Genomic DNA, 19,491 nt, shown 5'->3' with positions numbered 1-19,491 from the left:
GTTCTCGTTCGCATAGTTTCTGAAAAGCTTAGGCCTCGGTCTCAAAAACAAGCAAGCATGGCCTTCTCACTCGCCTCTCGTCGGGCTTTTAATCCCTCTTTCTCATCCCGAATCCTCGCTCGGAGCTTCTCTACCCCCACGGCTCTCCGCAGACCAGCAGACGACGACAAACCCTCCTTCGCATTCAAGAGTAGCCCAGCTCCCCCCCGCCTACCCAAGGAAGAACAGGAAATCTTCGAAGAACTCCAGAAAAAGTCCACCGGGGCTTTCAGCACTCCCCAAACAGCCCCTAAGATCAACCAATCGCCCCATTCCGAAGCTACCAAGACAGGCGAGGGCGAGGAACTGCACCCGGATATCCGAATGGGCGTCCAGCCTGAATTCGAGGGCGAGAAGAACCCGAAGACTGGAGAAGTTGGAGGTCCCAAGAACGAGCCGCTACGATGGGGTGCTGAGGGCGACTGGAGCTACAGCGGACGTGTCACCGATTTTTGATGGCCGTGTCGATATCGTGTGCAATTCAATGGATCTATCGAATCTACGAGGGAGATGAGTTGATATTTGGCATAAAATGGCGTTGGTTATATGATCCACTGGGCTCTGTTTTGAAGAAATCCCAGATCTTCGAAAGGTCGAATCACCAACTTTACAGCGCATCTCTCGACAAAGGGAAGGGGAAAGGGTACAGGAAGGTGGTGGTAATATTACTAGGCAAAGAATACTAATTAAAAAAAGAAAAAAAAAAAAAGAACCCGCGAACGAACTCTACGAGGGACAGTATAGCAACTATGCTAACGCCACACACATACCCTAACAGCTAAAGCCAGTATTATTGGGACTGCCCTGGGCGCGGTTCGAACTGGGAATGTTGGCCACTGCAGTGCAGATGTTGCCCTCTACGCCACAGAGTGGTTACATTATCTAGTAAGGGAAGACGTAAAAATATAAGGGAAGACTTGGGCTGCTGCCTGGTAGGCAGGTAGGTATACCTTGTGTCATGATGATTGAATCTACTCTGTTGGATGGATAAGAGATAGTAGATGAGGTAACTCACGAAGACATCGAGTCCTCGAGAACAAAAGATGCGTTTGAATATCTGCGACTGGTATCAGGTGGGCAAAGCAGTGCAGGAGAACAATCCAAACTGTTTCTGGAAATGATTAGCTAGTAAATTCAGAGGGCGAAACTTGGATGGTCTTTTGCTTTTTGCTATAACTATAGCTATGTATATCAATAAGACTACAAAGTACATATGATTGGCAGTTCTACTCCGTGCGTGGCGAGGAATATCCTCCAATACGGACCATACTTGGGATAATAAGCTGTGATACTTCGACAACATTGGACAACGATTCGTATACACATGTAAATCACAGATCACATATCAGACGCAAAAGTGATATGAGTTGATATTTGACTGGGGATGGAGAAGAGAGGAACTAGTTGAACCTATCGAACACATCGAATTCGCTTTTCAAACAGAGTCACAACATGCATCCTTCTTGGGAACACTGCAGACAAAATAGGCGCAGCTCTCAAGATAAGAAGCATTCAAAACCAGCATATGCCTACCCTAGAGTCTTGCAAGGGTCGCCTTACCAGCCCTACTCTCGTTAACGCGGCCCAACTCGCCACTAATCCAGGAACCAATTCTTGACATCTCCTCTAGGCTAATGCCGGTATGCATACCGAGACCATGGAGAGTGTGGACAAGATCTTCTGTCGAGACGTTCCCAGTCGCACCTTTAGAGTATGGGCAGCCACCAAGACCACCAACGCTACTGTCGAATATCCGAATCCCATGTTCTAAACCCACAATTGTATTGACCAGGGCTTGGCCATATGTGTCATGGAAATGGAGTGCCAGATCATTGGGTTGAATCCCGGCCGCCTTGAGTGCCTGGAGCAGCTCGAGTGTACGGGGAGCCGTTCCCATGCCTGTGGTATCCGCAACGGACACCTCGTCGGCTCCCATTTCAAGCAGGGAGGCTGTGATATCAGCGACCTTCGCTGGTGAAACATCGGGGCCTTCATATGGACAGCCGAGGGCGACGGATACGTAACCTCGGACTCTGATATTTTTCGTCTTTGCCAGCGACACAATAGGGTTAATGCGTTGTAAAGACTCGTCGATAGTGCAGTTGGTATTTGCCTTGGAGAATGCCTCTGTTGCTGCAGCAAAAAGCGAGACCTCTGTAGTAGTGGGAGGCTTTGATTCCGACCCGGTCGACTCTGCAGGAACACCTGTCGAGTCCATGATTTTGATGAGATTCTCAAGCCCCTTGACATTGGGCACTAGGTAGTTATATGCGATTGCATGGCGTGACTCTGGCGGGGTCTGAAGGAGAGATTCACAAATTTCCGCTGTGCTAGCCATCTAAGAAGCAGAAACGATTAATTCACCATGCCTTCGAAATCCCTGTCAAAAGGCTGTAGCTAGAGAATACGCACCTGTGGTACCCATTTCGCAGGGACGAAGGAGCCAGCCTCAATTGTTGTCACGCCTGTATTTGCCAGCTTCTTAATGAGCTGGAGTTTTGTCTCAAGTGGGATAGATTTCTTTTCATTTTGCAGCCCATCTCGTGGACCAACTTCGACGATGCGGACATGGTCCGAAGTTAACCGCGCCTCCGTCGCATAGCTTCGAACAGCTGGGGCAGCTCGAAGAGCAGAAAACATGCGTAATCTCGGTCGGAACGCTATCATATTGAAGATGCTGAGGATGATGAATAATGTCAATTTCACAGAGCCTGGAACGGAACCTAGGAAAAGTATAGCCTCGTGACAGCTTTGGAGGGCCTCTGATGATCTGAAAGCCGAGATGCGGAGAAGCAAAGAGTGGGGAAATCCACGGATGCAATTGACAGAAGATCATGTGAGGTCATTCCTACAGACTAAGCCTATTTGAGATGTGATCGATATATCTTCATTTTTGCGTATAAGTAGCTGGAGTAATGATGTAGTCTTGAGATTTTGATACAATTTATGAATTTTATGAGAATAAAAGGCTGGAAGTTACGTCGAGACAGTCGAAAGCGTAGCTTTCCTTGACAAAAGCTCTATGATGATCATTCTTTCAGAGTTGTTCGAGGTTAAGATGTGCATGAATAATATCGCTGAAATATTCCACTATAAGAGACAGCTGGACGTCTTCCTGTCGGCGTCCAACTACCTGAATAGAAGTAGGTGCATCTTTGTATGCCTCGGGTCCGGTGTCTAATAGAATCATAGGTGGTTAGTACAAACTAAATTTCAGTTTGAAAACAAGTATTTAACCTACATAAGGCGGAGTAGGCTGCATCATCTGCTCCGTATTTATGAGCGGTGTCTGGGATATCACCTGGTTTTACAGTGTCGATGGGGATAACAGCCGCTGGGTTGTCTAGGTAATTCCATATCGCTGTATAGTTAAGCGACGTCCATTTATCATGTGGGACTGCAGTGTGAGGTGCGCTGGGCATGATGATTGCATCAAGCTCAAGGTCGTTCCATATCTTGAGGTATTGCTCTTTGTGCTCGTTACGGATGGCATTGAAGCGTGCGATGTCGTCTAGTGTGGCTGTCGGACTCTCTTTCACTAAATTTAGGGCAACCACAGATGGCACTAGAGGGTCGCCGGCCCTAACAGTAGTGTCCAGAAAGAACTAAAAACAGAGTCAGCCTGTACAACATAGATTATAGTAGTCGTAATGCTATGCAAGCCATGCCTTGGTGCCATCCATTGTGAAGTTTGCCAGAATATTCTGTGCTATGACATCGACCTCAGGAAGTTGGATCGGAATGACTGTGATGCCAGAATCTTGCAGCGCTGAGACGGCTTGCTGTAAAGCCCTCCGTTGCGGAGGGGCAACAGTCAAATGCCCATCATCTTGGGCCACGCTTATTCGAATACGGCCAGTATCCATCATTCTTCTGCAAGCACCCTCTGGCCATGACAGGTTGACGCACTGGCTGTCATACCTTACAGGGTGCGCCTTCACTATACACTCGAGGAGATAACGACAAGCTCGCGCAGAAGTTGCCATCGGCCCCACTACAGGAGTGATGTATGGCAGGCCTGGAGCTGAAGGCATCTTTTGACCCCCAAACGGAACAACTCCAGCACTTGGACGGATCCCGTATATTCCGCACGCCGCAGACGGTATGCGGACTGACCCGGCAATGTCTGAGCCGATCCCAATGATACTACCACGTAGGGCCATCAAGGCTGCTTCACCACCGCTAGATCTTCCGGCAGTCAAGCTAGTATTGTGGGGATTCAGCGTGCGACCCCAGACATTGTTATCCGAGTCTGCCGTCATCATAGTCTGGGGAAGATTTGTTTTGCAGTAGAAGACAGCTCCAAGGCCACTCAGAAGAGTTACAAGTGCGGAGGGGGATTTTGCTGGCTTGTTTGCGAAGGCGACGTAACCAATCGTGGCATCAAAGCCGGGGATCTCAAAAGCATCCTTCAGCGAGATGGGCAAGCCAAAAAGGGGGCCTAGTGCTGTTGGATTATTCTGGCGTAGGACATCTAGATACCTGGCACGTTCAAGAGCCATGTCAAACATGATTTCAGTGAGGCAGTTTGTCTGAGATGTGTCAATCCAAGCTTCGCACCAGGATCAAAGCGATCGAACTGACCAGTTGTAAAGCAATTGCGGCCCTCTTACAGAAAGCAAGAGTCACAGCTTCAACGGAGTGTTTTCCATCTTTCATTAACTTAACCAGATCCACTGCATCGTAGTTTGATGTGATGTCGATCTCTTCCTCTGTCAGAATCCCACATGTTAAGGGAACGTCGAGGACATTATTGCCCCGAGGGAAATCAGATGTCTTGAGCTTCCATGCAGGGGGAATCAGACTGTCACGATGTGCCTGTTTCTGTTGGCTGATCTTCTGCCAATTCGGCACATTTTCAGGTTCAGCCATATTGAGATGGTGCAAAGCAATAATTAGAGAGGAGTGACGCAGAAGTTTATGGCATGTACCCCTCTATGCCCTCCGCATTCGGTGGATCATCGTGACGCAAGAGCCGGATTCATTGCGATGAGCGAAAAATCTCTCCACGTTGCACAATGTGTTGTATAGCACAAGGAAGCCTGAAGCCCAGAGCATTGAATATCCCAGTCCATCTTCGTAGGAGCAATTCATGCTGGTCACTTGTTGCGCCTTCAATGCTTGGATACGGCAGGGGGCGGGGGATCCATCTCATCATTCCAGGAATAGAAAATCGATATACCCATATCAGCTAATTCATTCCTTGAAGAATGCAATCTGACGATCTTCGAGATCCTCTTGATTCTCTTCTAGGAAGTTGTCGCTTCCTGTCGATCTGTTATCGATGCTGAGATAAGAACCCCACTTAACCCCTCTTAGTCAGGAAGAAATGGATTTCATCCCACCAAGACCGTTTGATATTCGTTTGGACCAGGAATTCTTTCGCAGACAGTCGTTGAATCGCTCATTTCACACTTTAATACATACAATATGGACGACTCGAATCCCACTGCCAACAGCAATCTTAAGCAGCCCAAGAAGAGATTTGTTGGACGACGAACAGCCGACGCTCAGGCACAGAAAGAGGCTTCTCCAACGCAAAAAGATGTCGAGACCACAAGCATTCAGAAAGGTCAGTGAAAACTCACTGGTGCATATTGAGAATATATATTGATATCCCAACAGCTGCTCCAAGGAGAAACCCCCGAACCCTGAACCAGGTCCCTCCGGAGATCCTCGAAGACCCCGAAATCCAAGCCGCGATCGAACTCCTGCCCAAAAACTATTCGTTTGAAATCCCCAAGACAATCCACCGCGTGCGCAGCTCTGGCGCAAAGAGAGTGGCTCTCCAGTTCCCCGAAGGTCTTCTCATCTTCGCGACCACCATCTCCGATATCCTGACACAATTCTGTCCCGGTATCGAAACCCTCATCATGGGCGATGTCACCTACGGCGCCTGCTGCATCGACGACTACACAGCCCGAGCCCTGGGCTGTGACCTCCTCGTCCACTACGCCCACAGCTGTCTCATCCCCGTCGACGTGACCAAGATCAAAACCCTCTACATCTTCGTCGACATCAGCATCGACACCTCGCACCTGATCGCCACGCTCGAGCGCAACTTCCAACCAGGCAAGACAATCGCTACCGTCGGCACAATCCAATTCAACGCCACCTTGCACGGCTTGAAACCCGTCCTCGAACGCGCCGGCTTCAAAGTCGTCATCCCCCAAATCACCCCGCTCTCCAAGGGCGAAATCCTCGGCTGCACCTCCCCGCAACTCTCCACCGAAATCGACCTCCTCCTCTACCTAGGCGACGGCCGCTTCCACCTCGAATCCGCCATGATCCATAACCCCACTCTCCCCGCCTACCGCTACGATCCGTACTCGCGCACCCTCTCCCGCGAGTCCTACGAGCACGACGAAATGCACACCCTCCGCCGCGACGCCATCTCCGCCGCCAAAGGCGCCAAAAAATGGGGCATCATCCTCGGTGCCCTCGGCAGACAGGGTAACCCCAACACCATGGCTATGATCGAGAATCATCTCACCGACCGCGGTATTCCCTTCGTCAACCTCCTGCTTAGTGAAATCTTCCCCGGAAAGTTGGCTTCCATGTCGGATGTTGAGTGTTGGGTGCAGATTGCCTGTCCGCGCCTGAGTATCGATTGGGGGTATGCGTTCCCGCGGCCGCTGCTTACGCCGTACGAGGCGTTGATCGCTTTGGGTATCAAGGAGAACTGGGACACGGCCAATAAGGGCATCTACCCGATGGACTTTTATGCCAAGGATGGATTGGGGAGGACAAAGCCTGAGCAGGCAATTCGTGGTGCTGCTTGATCGTATATTTTGCAACAAAAAAAAAAAAAAAAAGTCCATCTAGACGGATATGCATCATGAACCTTGAGTCTTGGGCGTTAGGTGAGCGGGTTTTCTTTTTTCTTGATCATGTTTTATACAACCAAATGTCTGCCAAATGGATATACCCTGTGAATTTAATTCATTTCTTCACAAGGCAAAATAAAAAAGAAGTTATTTAAATATTACATACAAGATTTCCTTATTCGTCACGGCAGCATATCTCGGCATTACCCTCTCACTTCATCCGGAGTGTCCGTGTTGAATTCACTGGGACTTCCTCGCCGTAGAGATAGAACACTCTTACTGGCCAACTCATCTGCCGTCCGTTCTGCTGCCCGCCATCGTGTGACTGCCTGTTCAACATCATCGAACATCTCATGGGTATCTTTGATGATGCCGCCTTCGTCCACTTCGGGGACCTGTGTGCTTTCTCTAGATCCGCTGTCACTGATCATCGGGAAAGCAGGTCCGAACCCGCGTTGAGGGATGGGATTGAACATGATGGCGTTGGCGAACATACGGATCAACTCCTTCTCCAGCTGTGCTGAGTTCACAACTCCTTTGGGAGGAATGACGTCTTCCGTCTTCTGCAGGATGAGGACAGCATTCTTAGATGGTGTCCCGGCATTAGGTACGGGAGATTCTCCGTCCGCAACAGGTGTGTTGGCTGCTTCAGTGGCAGCGGCTACGCCTTTACTTCCCTGGTGGATAGAAGATTTGATCGATTTCAGATCCTGGGGTCGGTATATGAGGTCTCGATACCCCGGAGCGTCACGTTCGGTCAAGGGCTTGGTGAATATCGACGCATGCTTGTGCATAGTGACATCGTTCATGATCGGTGCACCAGTCCGCGGGAAGTTACGCGCACATAGCACATATTGAGTCGAATCAAGGCGGCTGAGTTCAGCTTGAAGGATGTCTGGTTCTGGTGCTTCGCTCGGCTCGCGTTTGCGTTTGGGTCTTCCCCTCCCTGGTCGTTCTTCGGTTTGAGATGACGCTGTCGCCCCTCTGCGACCCGAGGTAGCTCGATACTCTGATTCGGGGACTTCAGGAACACCAGCGGGTGTACTGGGCAATTCATGCTTGATCCTTCCTTGCAAATCCTCGTCATCACGTGAAAGAATTGATCGTCCTCGGCTTCTCGAAGAAGTTGTGCTACCTGCGCGTCTCTTTCGAGTAGACTGGGTGGGTTTCTCCGTCTTGTTTGCTTTCTTATCCGTACTCCGTTCGCTGCTTGCGTTCCGCCCTTTTTCTTCCGTAGGCCGGCGTTTTCGGCGACGAGGTTCAGGTGGTTCAACTGGCTCCGGAGGCTCAAACGGTGACGGAGCCCTTTCACTGATGGGGCTAACATCTTCCGGTCGCGGTCGCTCGGGTGACCCAGGGGATTGTGGTATGCTCAAACGTGGCGTCCTCTTCCACGGAGTGACAGAGCCTGGTGTATCGATCGAGAGACGGGGGGCGCGTGAGCTCCGGCGTGAGTCTAAGAGCAGAGCTTGAGCAGCTCCAATCGGGGTTTCAAAGCCGTGACCAGGAGCAGGCGGAATTGCTGCAGGCCCAGGACCGGGTGTTGCTGGCGCCGGAGGATAGGGTCCTTGGTATGGCTTTCCAGTTTTGGCCTGAGCCACTTGCGGAGGCAAGGGAGACGGGACAGGTTGCCCAGCAACGGCTTGCTTTTGTTGCTGTGCAGCACCATGGGGAGGTGCAGAGGGGCGTGGTGTCTGTGGGGGATTCAGCGACCATTGCTGGAAGCTTGGTTGAGGTGTAGGTTTCGGAGGAGCTGTTGCCGGTGCAGCCGTTGGCGGTTCTTTTTTGGCAACTGGTTTGACAGCTGGTTTAGCGGTCGGGGCTGATGGCGGAGCAGAAGGAACTGGGACATTAGCACTTGGCGGGGCTTGCGGAAGCGGAACCGCAGGAGTCTGTGCAGGAGTATCGGCAGCGGCCGCGACAGAGGGAGATGAAACCTGGGGTGCTGCAGGTACGTTCGTTCCGGGGGTTGGAGGCGCATTCCGTGCAATATTGGACTGTTGAGGTACCAATGGTGGTTTCCCACTGACCGGCTGGGGCTGGGGTGGTTGGTCAGTGCTCATGCGCGTAACAGGTTGAGGAGGCTGCGGTTGCGACGGTGGTTGCTGTTTCTGCTGGGGCTGCTGCTTTTGCTGCTGAAAACCCCCAGCAGCACCATGTGGCTGTCCAACGGGTTGAATAGGCGGTGGCGGCGGTGCCCGTGCTGCGTTTGGCGGCGTTGTCTTTGACGGTTGTTGAGGCACAGCTACCTTAGGCTGTTGCTGCTCTGGGGGTCGCTGAACGATTGCCGGCGTAGGCTCAACAGGTTTGGTGACTTCTTTGACCGGTTGTGACACAGGCTTATTCTCCTCCTTGACATCCACATCCATATCCATCGGCTCTGGTTCTGACACTGAAGCTGGTACTGGTATCTGCGCTGGTGCTGCAACTGGCTCCGGCTTCGCCTGCTGAACTACTGGCGGCGCAGGCTCTTGGACCGGGATCGGTTCAGGAACCTGGCGCTCCTCCTGTAGTCGTTCAATCTCATCACGGATATCCTTGTATCTCCTTTCTTCACTCCTGATCTCCCGGGTTACTAGCTCCTTATACTTCGCGTAGAGATGGGATACCAAATCCGGAACAATCCGGGCATGGGCCACACCCTTGTCGACGAATCCATCCGGTCGGGGACTCGAAATCTTGCGCTTCCTAGGGTTGCTAGAGCCGGGGCTATCCGCGCGATGACCATTCTGCTGCTCAGAGGACGAAACAGCAGAGGCGGACTCTAGTCCATCACGTATCAAGGTGGAGTACAGATCCTCTAAAGCTTCAGGGCTAAGGCGGTCAGCGTTGAAGGCGACATTATGCCGGATAAAAGGGTTGTTGCGCAAGACATCGGAGATCGAGACGAAACTAGCGGGGCGGGCATCGAGAGTGGCGAGGGACTGAAAGAATAACAGCGATTCAAAAGGAGTATAATCCGACAGTGGAGGCATCCCCCATTGCCCGTCCGGTTGGCCACTGGGGGAGGAAAGTCTGGGGATTGGGGCCACGATGGTGGTTCTGTTGGGAGACGACAAGGGAAAACGCGATGGTGAAGTACGCCTAGCCTTTCAGGCCATAAGTGCAAAAAGGGGCGCAAGAAAAAAAAAAGAACACGAAAAATTAAAACGCGTAGCTTGGGGGATAAGAAAGGGGGAAGAAGAAAGGGAAAAAAAAATATAATAAAATTGAGGAAAAAACGATGGAGAAGATGGGAGTAATTTTTTAACTATTGCATGACACCGATATTAGATGATTATGATGATGATGGAGGAGGAGACGATGATTCTTGCTGTCAAGCGGTGATGGTGAGCTTCGCTCGATCTGGCCTCATGATTTCTTGCTTTTCCCTTCTCGGAGAGGAAAAAAAAGAGGAAAGAGAAAAAAGAGGGCTGGGATCACGTGAGCCGGGTCCACGGATCGACACGCGATGCTTGCGGCCACAGAAAGACGATGACAGATGGAGATCAATAATAATAGTTGCCAGGGCAAACAAAAAGGAATGGAGATGATGATGACGATGATGAGTCCAAAAGCAGGAACATAGTCAGCCTAGTACGTACGGAGGGTGGCGGATGTACAGAAAAAAAGAAAAAGAGGTTACGTGCATTGATTTGCAGACAGGGTCTTCATCTCTCTCTCTCTCTATCTTTACGGGCTGCAACGGAGGAACAAACGACCAAAGGAGTGGATGATCATCATCTGTTGTCCATTCTCATTAATTGTCCAGTCCCACGTTGGATCCATCTCTATCTCAAGTGGTATCTTGGGTGTCCTAGCGCTGTTCGAGTCAGTCTGTAGTCTGTCCTCTGCCCGGGTATACTACTGGCGATAGGGTGGCTAGGTTGAACATTCTTTGTACACAGTCCAGTCCTCTGGGCCTATCTGATCACTGATCACTGTCATCAGTCACATCTATATAAATACTAAAAACCCGAAACTAAATGAGATGACGAGGTTGAAGAGGATCACAAAGAAAGTACCCGAACCCCACGCTGTCAGGGGCTCCGAATCGTCACCCCCTTTCCCTACATCTTTTTCCCCTCCCGTTGCTCTCCTTATAGCCCAGCATCAATGGCGCGTTGTTTACTACCATGGAATCCACCCGTAATTTGCCACGACGGGGCATTGTGGAAGAATAATAATATCGTTCTGGATGGATGTGTAGAGATGAGCAGTAGAATCAGAGTTGATACTCCTTGCAGCCCTTAATATTTCCATGTGTTGTTGTGGACACCCAGATGGAACTTTGATGGAGTCGTCTTGCTCTCCTAACTAATAGTAACGACTGGCAACTAAACCTCCAGTGGTAAACGCTCTTCTTTTCTTCTGCTGCCTTTCTTTCTTTCTCTTCTTTACCTCTCTTCTCCTCTCTTTTCTCCATCCTTAAAGAGTATTCATTCAGTCCTTCTATCCATTGTCACTCACTCATTCACTCCTTCCTTTTCCCCTTCTTGCACACTGTCTTTTCTCCGTCCAAGAGGACCTCTCCATCTCGCCCTTCTCTTTTGTCTTTCTTAGTCTCTCAAACCCCTGGCTCTTGCGTATAGCCTAACACTAATTGCTATCACCATCAACTTCTTGGTGTTGCCGCCTCCTTGATAAACAACCGTCGCGCCTCCTGGCTGGATAGTGCGACAACTGCATCTCCATCCTCTTTTTTTTCCCACCTTTCTGTCTTCCCTTTGTGATCAATTTATTGGTCAATCCTCTTTTTTTCAAGATTCACAGCTGGTCCTGGTCTCAACAGATATATTAATCATTTAATCTTCTTTTCGTCCTCCTTACCCCTCTCCGATCGGAAACACTGTTGCCGCCCGTCGCAGACGCGCTCGCTGCTCCCCACGTACCACTCCACGACGGTTTAAGAGTCAGCCCCTCTTTTAACTCGTCGTTATTTCCGCAATTTACCGGTGACTCCAGTTGAGCTTCTAGAGAAGTCAAAAAGAAACAAAATGTCGGACACGGAACAGGGTTGGAAGCCAAGCGGTCGGCCTCAGTCGTTCGTCTTCCCGTTGCTCCCCTAAGAGACTAAAGACATTGGCGTTGACCAAGACATGGCAGGACCATGGCACAGGCCTTCTCTGAAGCGCTGGATAGCGCCTTCTCGCTGGACTCGGATGTTCCCCAGCTCTCTCAAACTATAGATCACAAGTAGGTATCACGATATAGAGCCAAACACACTACTGCGGGGGGTTCTGTCGCAACAAATCAATGAACCTACGACAATCCATGAATACAAACCATGAAAAGAGAAGTGATGCAGTTGGGCTGACGAGACAATCTTCCCACCAGGAGACAGCAAATGATTATCCAGAACCGAGAGTTGGAAGAGCTCCAGCAGAAGATCCGCGAGGCTGAAGAGCGTTTGAAGGCGCGACAGTCCGTAGTCATGGATGGAAGCAGCTCCAGAAACGGCGTTGCAGGACAGCGGGGAGGCGAATACCGACCGACTGGTGAGAGACGTTTTTAACTTATAAGGTCACCGATCTAGTGTATCTGACCAGCCGTCCCCTCGCTGCAGGTTCAACCTTCTCCAGCTCCCCATCAGGCGGCGCGGGCCAGTACTTCCGCAGCGACCAGCAGCGGATGCATGGCAAGGCGCGTAACTCATGACTGAAGACTGCAGCCGCAGGCTAGGGTTGTGTTTGAATGGATCTGTACATGGGCAGGGATGGAGGGGTGTTTCACGGACTTTTTACTATTATATGGCGGACATGTCTGAAGAAATCCGGGTTCCGTTTGGTTTGTTTTATTACCCTGTCATCATCCAGCGCCGCGTCGACCGGGCACTGGAAGATGTCAGATCTTCTTTCTGTTGATCTTTTGAGCTCACACTGGTATTTTTTTTTCTGATGGCTGCTGCTTTTGTTGGTTGGTATACCTGGCAAGGAAAACTGTATGCATCTGTCAGACCACGAACGAGCCAGCCGGGAAGACATTTGTTTTTTTGTCGCCGTGTTGAGTTGTAATAATATTATTTAAATAGTTTTATTGTGTTTGAATTCGGGGCTTATGGAACACAGGTGTTGATGCTTTATTCTATCTTTGGTTTCTGTTCATTTTTAGGGGTCTCACTCCGTACAGGCAGGGTATATTCACACCCCTGGTTCTCTCCCAAGACTCGGACATAGCGAAACCCCCCGCTATTTGGGAAACAATACATACAACTACATGCTACACTAACTGTTATCACGACAGCAACATGCATGGCACGGCAGACGAACCTGGATGGCTGGTGTATCTATCGTTGCGCATCTTCCTGTCATTCCCGGGGGCCGCAGATGGAGGGGTTCCACTTCCTTGGAAGTTCCCCCCAGAGAAGCGCCCGAGCGAGTCCAGACGTCGTCCATCGCCCTCGACCTTGGCCGTGCTTTGCTACCGATCAAGGTGATAAGCACAGCTACAGTGAAACTAGTCGAAAATGAAATACTTCGGCGCTGAGTTGTACGGCCTGCAGCTGGTCATGAGTTCTCTTCCGCTGCTGTTGCTGTAGATTATTCCTAGCTGCTGCGACTCGTTGCGACATACAAGCTTGCCTTTCCTGGTTCGCCCGGCCCCTCCGCATCTCCTCTTCCTCTTTTCTCCCCTCAACCTTTTCCTGTTCTCACCTCTCCCTCTTTCTCTTTTCTCTCGTCTTTCTGTTTCTATATTTCTTGCTCTCTCATGGTGAATTGAATTGATTCCCACATCCATTCAATACGCCATGGTTTTAATCGACAAGCATGAATACTTGACAGAGGAGGAGAAACGGCTGAAGGAGGACCGTGAACGCACCAAGTACTGGAAAAAATGGGGTCCCTATGTCGCTGAGAGGCAATGGGCTACTGGTTCGTCTGAGTCTCTTTTTCGTGCCTTTGAATCCCCGTGTTGTTTCTCGTCTATGAAGAGATTCGTCTTTCCGGTATACTGATGATATCATCATTTGTCTCCCCGCAGTTCGTGAAGATTACTCGTAAGTTTCCTACCACGCTAACATTTGATCTGCTTTTTTGTTCGGGTTTTTACTAACTTACAATCAGAGAAGATGGAGATGCTTGGAGCTGTAAGTAAATTCATCCCCAAATTGGATGTGATGCCATGCGGGGTCGATGGCTTACTTGGTATCATCATTCTTGTAGACTTTTCGCACGATCATGCACGATCCAGGACTTATCGCTGGGGAGAAGATGGAATTGCTGGCGTTTCGGATACCCACAATCTGCAAAATATTGCGTTCTCTTTCTGGAACGAGAAGGAGTATGTGTTGTCTCGATTGAGTCGACTTCCTAAGAGCTTTTCTAACCCTCTCCACCAGCGACTTTTTGAAAGAACGCCTGTTCGGGTTATCCAACCCCCAAGGAAACCATGGCGAAAGTGTCAAAGAAGCCCATTTCCATCTCGATAACACTCCCACGGTAGGTGGATCCATAAGAGTACATCTTACACTCTGGCTAACTAAATTCATTGTAGCATTCCTATATGAAATTCCTCTACAAATACCCGCAAAAGAAATTTCCATACCAGGAACTTGTGGATGAAAATGCCCGACGTACAAGACTGGAGCGTGAATATCAACTTTTGGATACGGGTATATTCAACGAGAACAAATACTGGGATATCTTCATTGAAACAGCCAAGGAGGATGATGACGAGGAAGAGCTCATGTTCCGTGTCATCGCCTATAACAGAGGTCCGGAGCCCGCTCCTTTGCACATCGTTCCTCAGGTCTGGTTCAGAAACACCTGGTCTTGGGGCTACGAGAACCAGTCTGAGAAGCCTTGTATTGAGAAGGTAAATTCACTCACGGCCAAATCAACGCACAGCAAATTGGGAGAAAGGTTTGTGCGTTTTTCACCTGCGCCAGCGTTCGGTGATAGCGAGGAAGATGTCCTTCCCCGGATGCTATTCACCGAGAATGAGAGCAACAACGCGCTTCTTTGGAACACCAAGAACGACCAGCCATATGTCAAGGATGCCTTCCACCGTCACATTGTCGAAGAGGAACAGGGGGCCGTTAATCCTGACAATAAGGGAACAAAGTTTGCTGCATGGTATGCTTTTGATGAGGGTGAAGGAATCCCTCCTGGCGAGTGTGCTGTAATCCGTTTCCGACTATCCCGGAAGCAAGAAGACTTTTTTGATGAAGAAGCTCTTGACGATGCTATTGAGAAGCGTAAGGTGGAAGCCGACGAATTCTACGACCGTATCAGCCCGCTTCCAATGAGCGATGACTTGAAAAATATCCAAAGGCAGGCGTTTTCAGGCATGATGTGGACCAAACAGTTTTATCACTTCGTCTGGGATCAGTGGACAAACGGAGACCCGGGTTTGATACCCCCTCCCCCTGGAAGAAAAAACGTCCGTAACCAGCAGTGGAAGCACCTGTACATTGATGATATTCTTTCAATGCCGGACTCCTGGGAATACCCCTTCTTTGCAGCTTGGGATACTGCCTTCCACTGCATCCCTCTCGCGATGATTGATCCAGACTTTGCAAAGAAGCAGCTAGACCTCCTTACCCGGGAGTGGTACATGCATCCCAATGGGCAATTCGCAGCCTATGAGTGGAACTTTGGTGATGTGAATCCGCCTGTCCATGCATGGGCCACGTTCAGAACATTCAAGATCGAGCGAAAGATGTACGGTCGGCAAGATCTCGACTTTCTGGAGCGTGTCTTCCAGAAGTTATTGTTGAACTTCACGTGGTGGGTCAACCGTAAGGATTCAGAAGGCAAGAACGTCTTTGAGGGCGGGTTCCTCGGTTTGGATAACATTGGACTCTTCAATCGGTCCGATCCTCTCCCAACAGGTGGTGTCCTGGAGCAAGCCGATAGCACTGGCTGGATGGCTTTCTACTCCCTGACCATGCTTAACATTGCTCTTGAACTGGCCAAGCATCGACGGATCTATGAAGATAGTAAGTGCAACTATCTCCGCTCTGAAATTTTTCAAATGTGCTAACAGAAGTCAGTTGCGTCGAAATTCTTCGAGCATTTCATTCTCATCAGCGATGCTATGACTTTTAGAGCTGGGGACGAGGAAGCCTCTTTGTGGAACCAGGAGGATGGGTATGTCAACCCAGGTTCTGTTCTATAAGCTCAGCAACTAACATGGGTAGGTTCTATTACGATGCCATCTCATACGGAGCGCCGTGGATCCAACAGCTCCCAGTAAGGTCTCTAGTTGGGTTGATTCCACTTTATGCTGTTCTCACGCTGGAGCCCGAATTGATCAACAAATTTCCGTCCTTCAAACGGAGACTGGACTGGTTTGTCGAGAATAAACAGGACGTTGCAGAACGCAATATTGCAAACATGAAACGCCGTGGAAAGGACGACCGACTTCTGCTGTCCCTGGTCAGTAGAGATCGTTTAGAAAAGATTCTCAAAAGAATGCTTGATGAAACCGAGTTCCTGTCAAAGCACGGCATCAGATCAATGTCAAAATATCATGAAGAGCATCCGTACTCCATGGATGTGAACGGCCAGACGTTCAAGGTTGGATACGTGGCCGGTGAGTCTGACAGCGGACTTTTCGGGGGCAACAGCAACTGGCGCGGCCCTGTTTGGCTGTGCGTAAATTTCTTGTTGGTTGAATCACTGTTGCGATTCCACATGTTCTATGGCGACTCGTTCAAGGTTGAGTGTCCCACGGGCTCTGGGGAATACATGCATCTGGGTCATGTAGCAGAGGAAATCCAGCATCGGTGGCAGCATTTGTTTGCGCGAAACGATGAGGGACGCCGGGCAGTCAACGACGGGTCCAATCTGCTCGATTTTGACGAGCATTGGAAGGACTACATGTGGTTCCATGAATATTTTGATGGAGACACTGGACGCGGGCTTGGGTCTTCCCATCAATGCGGCTGGACTGGTTTGATTGCCAAGGTGATTCACGATACTGGGTAAGTCTACTCTCTGTCATTTTGATCAAGTCTAACAATTTTGTAGTGTCAATTGCCGTTTGCCTCAGACACCACGGTCTCCCTTCGCAGCAGCGTCCCATTACTTTGACGATATCTTCACTCGTTCTAGAAGGCCACGTACCAGCAGCCGACCTAGTGTACGAAGGTCGTCTACCAGCCGGTCCATCGGAAATCGTAGTGATTTTGCTTCCACGTTCAACGGCTACACACCTGGGCCTGAGTCAGCCGTAGATGGGGAGGAAGATCGCGATCTCTCGGAGAGTCAGACACAAGAGCATGTCAATAACTACGTCGAAGGTCAGTTGCAACGGGTGAGGAGTGAGGTATCTATGGGGGCGTATGAAGACGAATTTGGAACAGAAGCCGACCGCACCCCGAACGGACATTAGATTGTTTATTGGGCACGGCTTAAGGCCGTGAGACGATATCACGGTGTGAGAGCAGAAATGACGAGGACACAGTGGGGAATTGATGAATATATAGGTAATTGTCCAGTTATAACCTAGATTCTAGAGTTGAATATATTGATTGCATTCCATATTTCACTGCCTTTCTATATAACCGCCCCCTTTGCCCAAGCCACTGTATACATATGTAGCACGCTTTCGGATGAACCGATAACATTGTTCAGATTGCATATGCCATGATAGCACATGCTTATATATCCATCCCCGTGTTAATTAAGCCAAAAAGAGCATGCTATTCGAGGTGTTTGAAGGTATTTATCTTCTGTATTCAAGTACCAGAAAGACCCTGAATACTAGCCTTGAGCGTAATGCTGAATTTATATCTACTAACTACCTATACACTGGATATTATATTCTCGCCTGCTACTATTAAGCCACTACTAACGAAATCATTGATTCCTTAGGGATAATATACCGAGTTTCTCATTTCAAGGTTAAGTCAGTGCTCACTCGAGGTTATATATATCAACCGTGAACAGCCTCAGCCAATTCCGAAAACAATAGTTGGTATAAAGTAGTAATCCTTTAGATGACTGAAATTCTATGAAAGTCTTTTCCTTACGTGATAGACTTGGACAGGCATACTAGATGGTTCATTGGGAGTATGAACCAGCATCTATCTCATCGTCAAAAGGCGCTTCCGCGGAATCTACGTTTCTACCATCGATAGAAGTTTATCAAATCTACTTTTGCAGTTCAAGGGTTAACAAAAGAAAAAAAAAGGGTTCGAGCTATGTTCATTCTCTCTAATCGGACAGACGACAATCAATGACCAAACCATTCTACAGCACACGCGACAAAAGAGACAAGAGGCGAGAAAAGTAAGAACTGGCCCTTCCCTTGTTCCAAACGGTTGCTAGAAAGGGATCTTGGAATAAGGAAGAATAAAAAAAGAAGAATTCCTGTCTACATCCTTATTCACCTCGCTCTCGAGAAGAAACTATCATTCCTTCAAATGACCTCCAGAACTCGAGTTTCCGCGCGGCGGAGAAGGTTCATGACAAAATTGGCACAAATAATAAGTAATCTATTTTACAAAGCATCGGTGAGGGCCTTGTTGAGCTTGGCAATCTTGGACGAAACGCTGAGGTCGATGGTGCGGTCGCCAATCTCAACAACGAGACCGCCAACGAGGTCGGGGTTGACCTGTAGAAAAAAAATTAGCATGCAATTGGATAATACCTGCCAAGGTGGTATAACGTACCTTGGAGACAACCTTGAGCTTCTTGCCCTGGCTGAACTCAGACTTGGAGACGGCCTTCTCGAGGCGGGAGATGGTCTTGTTGTCGAGCTCCTAAAGTACAGTTAGTATTCAAACTGCCCAATTCTAACCCTCGCATATATATTCAAGGGCAGTAGTCGTACCTGAGCACTGGTGATGTTCAGCTCAACCTCACCACGGTGAGCACCCATGAGAGTCGCGAACTTCTCACAGACACCCTGGAGAGAGCCCAATCGATTGTTCTCAGCGAGAGTGTTGAGGAAGTTCTTGAGGAGGTCACCCTTGTCAGCGCCGCCAGCAACCTTCTGGAGCTCCTGGACGATCTGCTGCTTGTCGCTGGCGGTGAGGGTGGGGGCACCGAGGATGGTGACCAGCTTGCGGTCGGCCTTCAAGGTCTCACCGAGGGTGGAAAGAGCCTTGGAGGTCTGGTCAAGGGCAGCCGATTTGGCGGAGGCAGTGTACTATCACGAGCTAGTTAGCTTTATTACCCTTTGTTTTGTCTCTGTAGGATCCGTTTTGCGTGTGTTGTCCGCCAGTTTTTCCCGTTTTTATGCGGCTCAACGAACTCGGGTCAACGGGTGAGAAGGGGGTGGTATTCCACGAGACTGCGAGGGAAAGAAAAAAACTCGATCAAAAAGCGCGTACCAGAGCAGTGGCATAGGTGCCGTCAACACCGAAGAGAGCAACAGGAGGCTTGACCTCCTGGGCCGGGGTGGCATAGGTCCTCAAGCCATTGAGAGCGGCAGTGCGAGGAACGGAGAACTGCTGGGTGGAGGCACGCAGGCCGGCGCGGGCGACTCGAGCAGAGATCATGATGACTGAGATGTGACGGAAGGCCTCGAAAGGGAGGAGGATGGATAGATGCGAGACGAGCGAACGACGTTCGGAGGGGTGCAATGGCCGTTGGTCTGCTTCCCTGCGATGAAGCGAGTCGACGTCCAACTTCTCCCGGCCTGGCGGTCACGTGAGTTTCCGCACACGCCGAGAATTCGGCTACTCCAGCGACTA

General features: G+C 49.8%; 8 protein-coding genes across 8 annotated transcripts; 4 read left to right on the top strand and 4 right to left on the bottom strand.

Annotated features, from left to right (window-relative positions):
* Positions 1 to 57: 57 nt before the first annotated feature.
* Positions 58 to 495, top strand: ASPWEDRAFT_116603 (succinate dehydrogenase assembly factor 4; the record flags this gene model as incomplete). Its single annotated transcript, XM_040828668.1, has 1 exon — positions 58 to 495. The coding sequence occupies one exon, from the start codon at positions 58 to 60 to the stop codon at positions 493 to 495; it is 438 nt and encodes a 145-aa protein (XP_040686056.1).
* A 1,078-nt stretch (positions 496 to 1,573) lies between these two features.
* On the bottom strand, positions 1,574 to 2,706 carry ASPWEDRAFT_175658 (hydroxymethylglutaryl-CoA lyase; the record flags this gene model as incomplete). Its single annotated transcript, XM_040831395.1, has 2 exons — positions 1,574 to 2,377; positions 2,452 to 2,706. The coding sequence occupies 2 exons, from the start codon at positions 2,704 to 2,706 to the stop codon at positions 1,574 to 1,576; spliced, it is 1,059 nt and encodes a 352-aa protein (XP_040686055.1).
* A 370-nt stretch (positions 2,707 to 3,076) lies between these two features.
* On the bottom strand, positions 3,077 to 4,911 carry ASPWEDRAFT_53999 (uncharacterized protein; the record flags this gene model as incomplete). The annotated part of the gene is made up of 4 exons (XM_040837991.1): positions 3,077 to 3,216; positions 3,281 to 3,644; positions 3,708 to 4,571; positions 4,624 to 4,911. The coding sequence occupies 4 exons, from the start codon at positions 4,909 to 4,911 to the stop codon at positions 3,077 to 3,079; spliced, it is 1,656 nt and encodes a 551-aa protein (XP_040686054.1).
* A 350-nt stretch (positions 4,912 to 5,261) lies between these two features.
* dph1 (2-(3-amino-3-carboxypropyl)histidine synthase) lies at positions 5,262 to 6,842 on the top strand. The gene is made up of 2 exons (XM_040836274.1): positions 5,262 to 5,611; positions 5,665 to 6,842. The coding sequence occupies exons 1-2, from the start codon at positions 5,470 to 5,472 to the stop codon at positions 6,819 to 6,821; spliced, it is 1,299 nt and encodes a 432-aa protein (XP_040686053.1). The 5' UTR covers positions 5,262 to 5,469; the 3' UTR covers positions 6,822 to 6,842.
* A 227-nt stretch (positions 6,843 to 7,069) lies between these two features.
* Positions 7,070 to 9,841, bottom strand: ASPWEDRAFT_175655 (uncharacterized protein; the record flags this gene model as incomplete). Its single annotated transcript, XM_040831394.1, has 1 exon — positions 7,070 to 9,841. The coding sequence occupies one exon, from the start codon at positions 9,839 to 9,841 to the stop codon at positions 7,070 to 7,072; it is 2,772 nt and encodes a 923-aa protein (XP_040686052.1).
* A 1,716-nt stretch (positions 9,842 to 11,557) lies between these two features.
* On the top strand, positions 11,558 to 12,539 carry ASPWEDRAFT_661381 (uncharacterized protein). Its single transcript, XM_040838835.1, has 4 exons — positions 11,558 to 11,889; positions 11,952 to 12,041; positions 12,183 to 12,343; positions 12,412 to 12,539. Exons 1-4 carry the CDS (start codon positions 11,843 to 11,845, stop codon positions 12,501 to 12,503), a joined length of 390 nt encoding a protein of 129 aa, XP_040686051.1. The 5' UTR covers positions 11,558 to 11,842; the 3' UTR covers positions 12,504 to 12,539.
* A 730-nt stretch (positions 12,540 to 13,269) lies between these two features.
* On the top strand, positions 13,270 to 17,337 carry ASPWEDRAFT_44467 (uncharacterized protein). The gene is made up of 9 exons (XM_040836273.1): positions 13,270 to 13,717; positions 13,827 to 13,842; positions 13,910 to 13,932; positions 14,009 to 14,126; positions 14,185 to 14,284; positions 14,340 to 15,786; positions 15,841 to 15,937; positions 15,988 to 16,773; positions 16,820 to 17,337. The coding sequence occupies exons 1-9, from the start codon at positions 13,594 to 13,596 to the stop codon at positions 17,181 to 17,183; spliced, it is 3,075 nt and encodes a 1,024-aa protein (XP_040686050.1). The 5' UTR covers positions 13,270 to 13,593; the 3' UTR covers positions 17,184 to 17,337.
* Positions 17,338 to 17,995: 658 nt separating this feature from the next.
* Positions 17,996 to 19,394, bottom strand: ASPWEDRAFT_44466 (F1F0 ATP synthase subunit 5). The gene is made up of 4 exons (XM_040836272.1): positions 19,129 to 19,394; positions 18,627 to 18,944; positions 18,466 to 18,555; positions 17,996 to 18,407 (listed from the first exon to the last, which is right to left on the bottom strand). Exons 1-4 carry the CDS (start codon positions 19,294 to 19,296, stop codon positions 18,294 to 18,296), a joined length of 690 nt encoding a protein of 229 aa, XP_040686049.1. The 5' UTR covers positions 19,297 to 19,394; the 3' UTR covers positions 17,996 to 18,293.
* Positions 19,395 to 19,491: the final 97 nt, after the last annotated feature.

The sequence above is a fragment of the Aspergillus wentii genome (assembly GCF_001890725.1).
Source record: "Aspergillus wentii DTO 134E9 unplaced genomic scaffold ASPWEscaffold_7, whole genome shotgun sequence".
In the NCBI taxonomy this organism is placed as follows: domain Eukaryota; kingdom Fungi; phylum Ascomycota; class Eurotiomycetes; order Eurotiales; family Aspergillaceae; genus Aspergillus; species Aspergillus wentii.
This window is presented reverse-complemented; position numbering and strand designations above follow the sequence as displayed.

What these genes read in the sequence shown, in the direction of transcription:
- ASPWEDRAFT_661381 (XM_040838835.1), top strand. Translation starts at nt 11,843, where the DNA reads ATGTCGGACACGGAACAGGGTTGGAAGCCAAGCGGTCGGCCTCAGTC. An exon ending in TCTCAAACTATAGATCACAA is followed by an intron (nt 12,042 to 12,182) that starts GTAGGTATCACG and finishes TCTTCCCACCAG; the next exon opens with GAGACAGCAAATGATTATCC. An exon ending in AGGCGAATACCGACCGACTG is followed by an intron (nt 12,344 to 12,411) that starts GTGAGAGACGTT and finishes CCCTCGCTGCAG; the next exon opens with GTTCAACCTTCTCCAGCTCC.
- ASPWEDRAFT_44467 (XM_040836273.1), top strand. Translation starts at nt 13,594, where the DNA reads ATGGTTTTAATCGACAAGCATGAATACTTGACAGAGGAGGAGAAACGG. An exon ending in ATCTCGATAACACTCCCACG is followed by an intron (nt 14,285 to 14,339) that starts GTAGGTGGATCC and finishes AATTCATTGTAG; the next exon opens with CATTCCTATATGAAATTCCT. An exon ending in AAGGTGATTCACGATACTGG is followed by an intron (nt 16,774 to 16,819) that starts GTAAGTCTACTC and finishes ACAATTTTGTAG; the next exon opens with TGTCAATTGCCGTTTGCCTC.
- dph1 (XM_040836274.1), top strand. Translation starts at nt 5,470, where the DNA reads ATGGACGACTCGAATCCCACTGCCAACAGCAATCTTAAGCAGCCCAAG. An exon ending in GACCACAAGCATTCAGAAAG is followed by an intron (nt 5,612 to 5,664) that starts GTCAGTGAAAAC and finishes ATATCCCAACAG; the next exon opens with CTGCTCCAAGGAGAAACCCC.
- ASPWEDRAFT_44466 (XM_040836272.1), bottom strand. Translation starts at nt 19,296, where the DNA reads ATGATCTCTGCTCGAGTCGCCCGCGCCGGCCTGCGTGCCTCCACCCAG. An exon ending in GCACCTATGCCACTGCTCTG is followed by an intron (nt 18,945 to 19,128) that starts GTACGCGCTTTT and finishes AGCTCGTGATAG; the next exon opens with TACACTGCCTCCGCCAAATC. An exon ending in TGAACATCACCAGTGCTCAG is followed by an intron (nt 18,556 to 18,626) that starts GTACGACTACTG and finishes ACTGTACTTTAG; the next exon opens with GAGCTCGACAACAAGACCAT.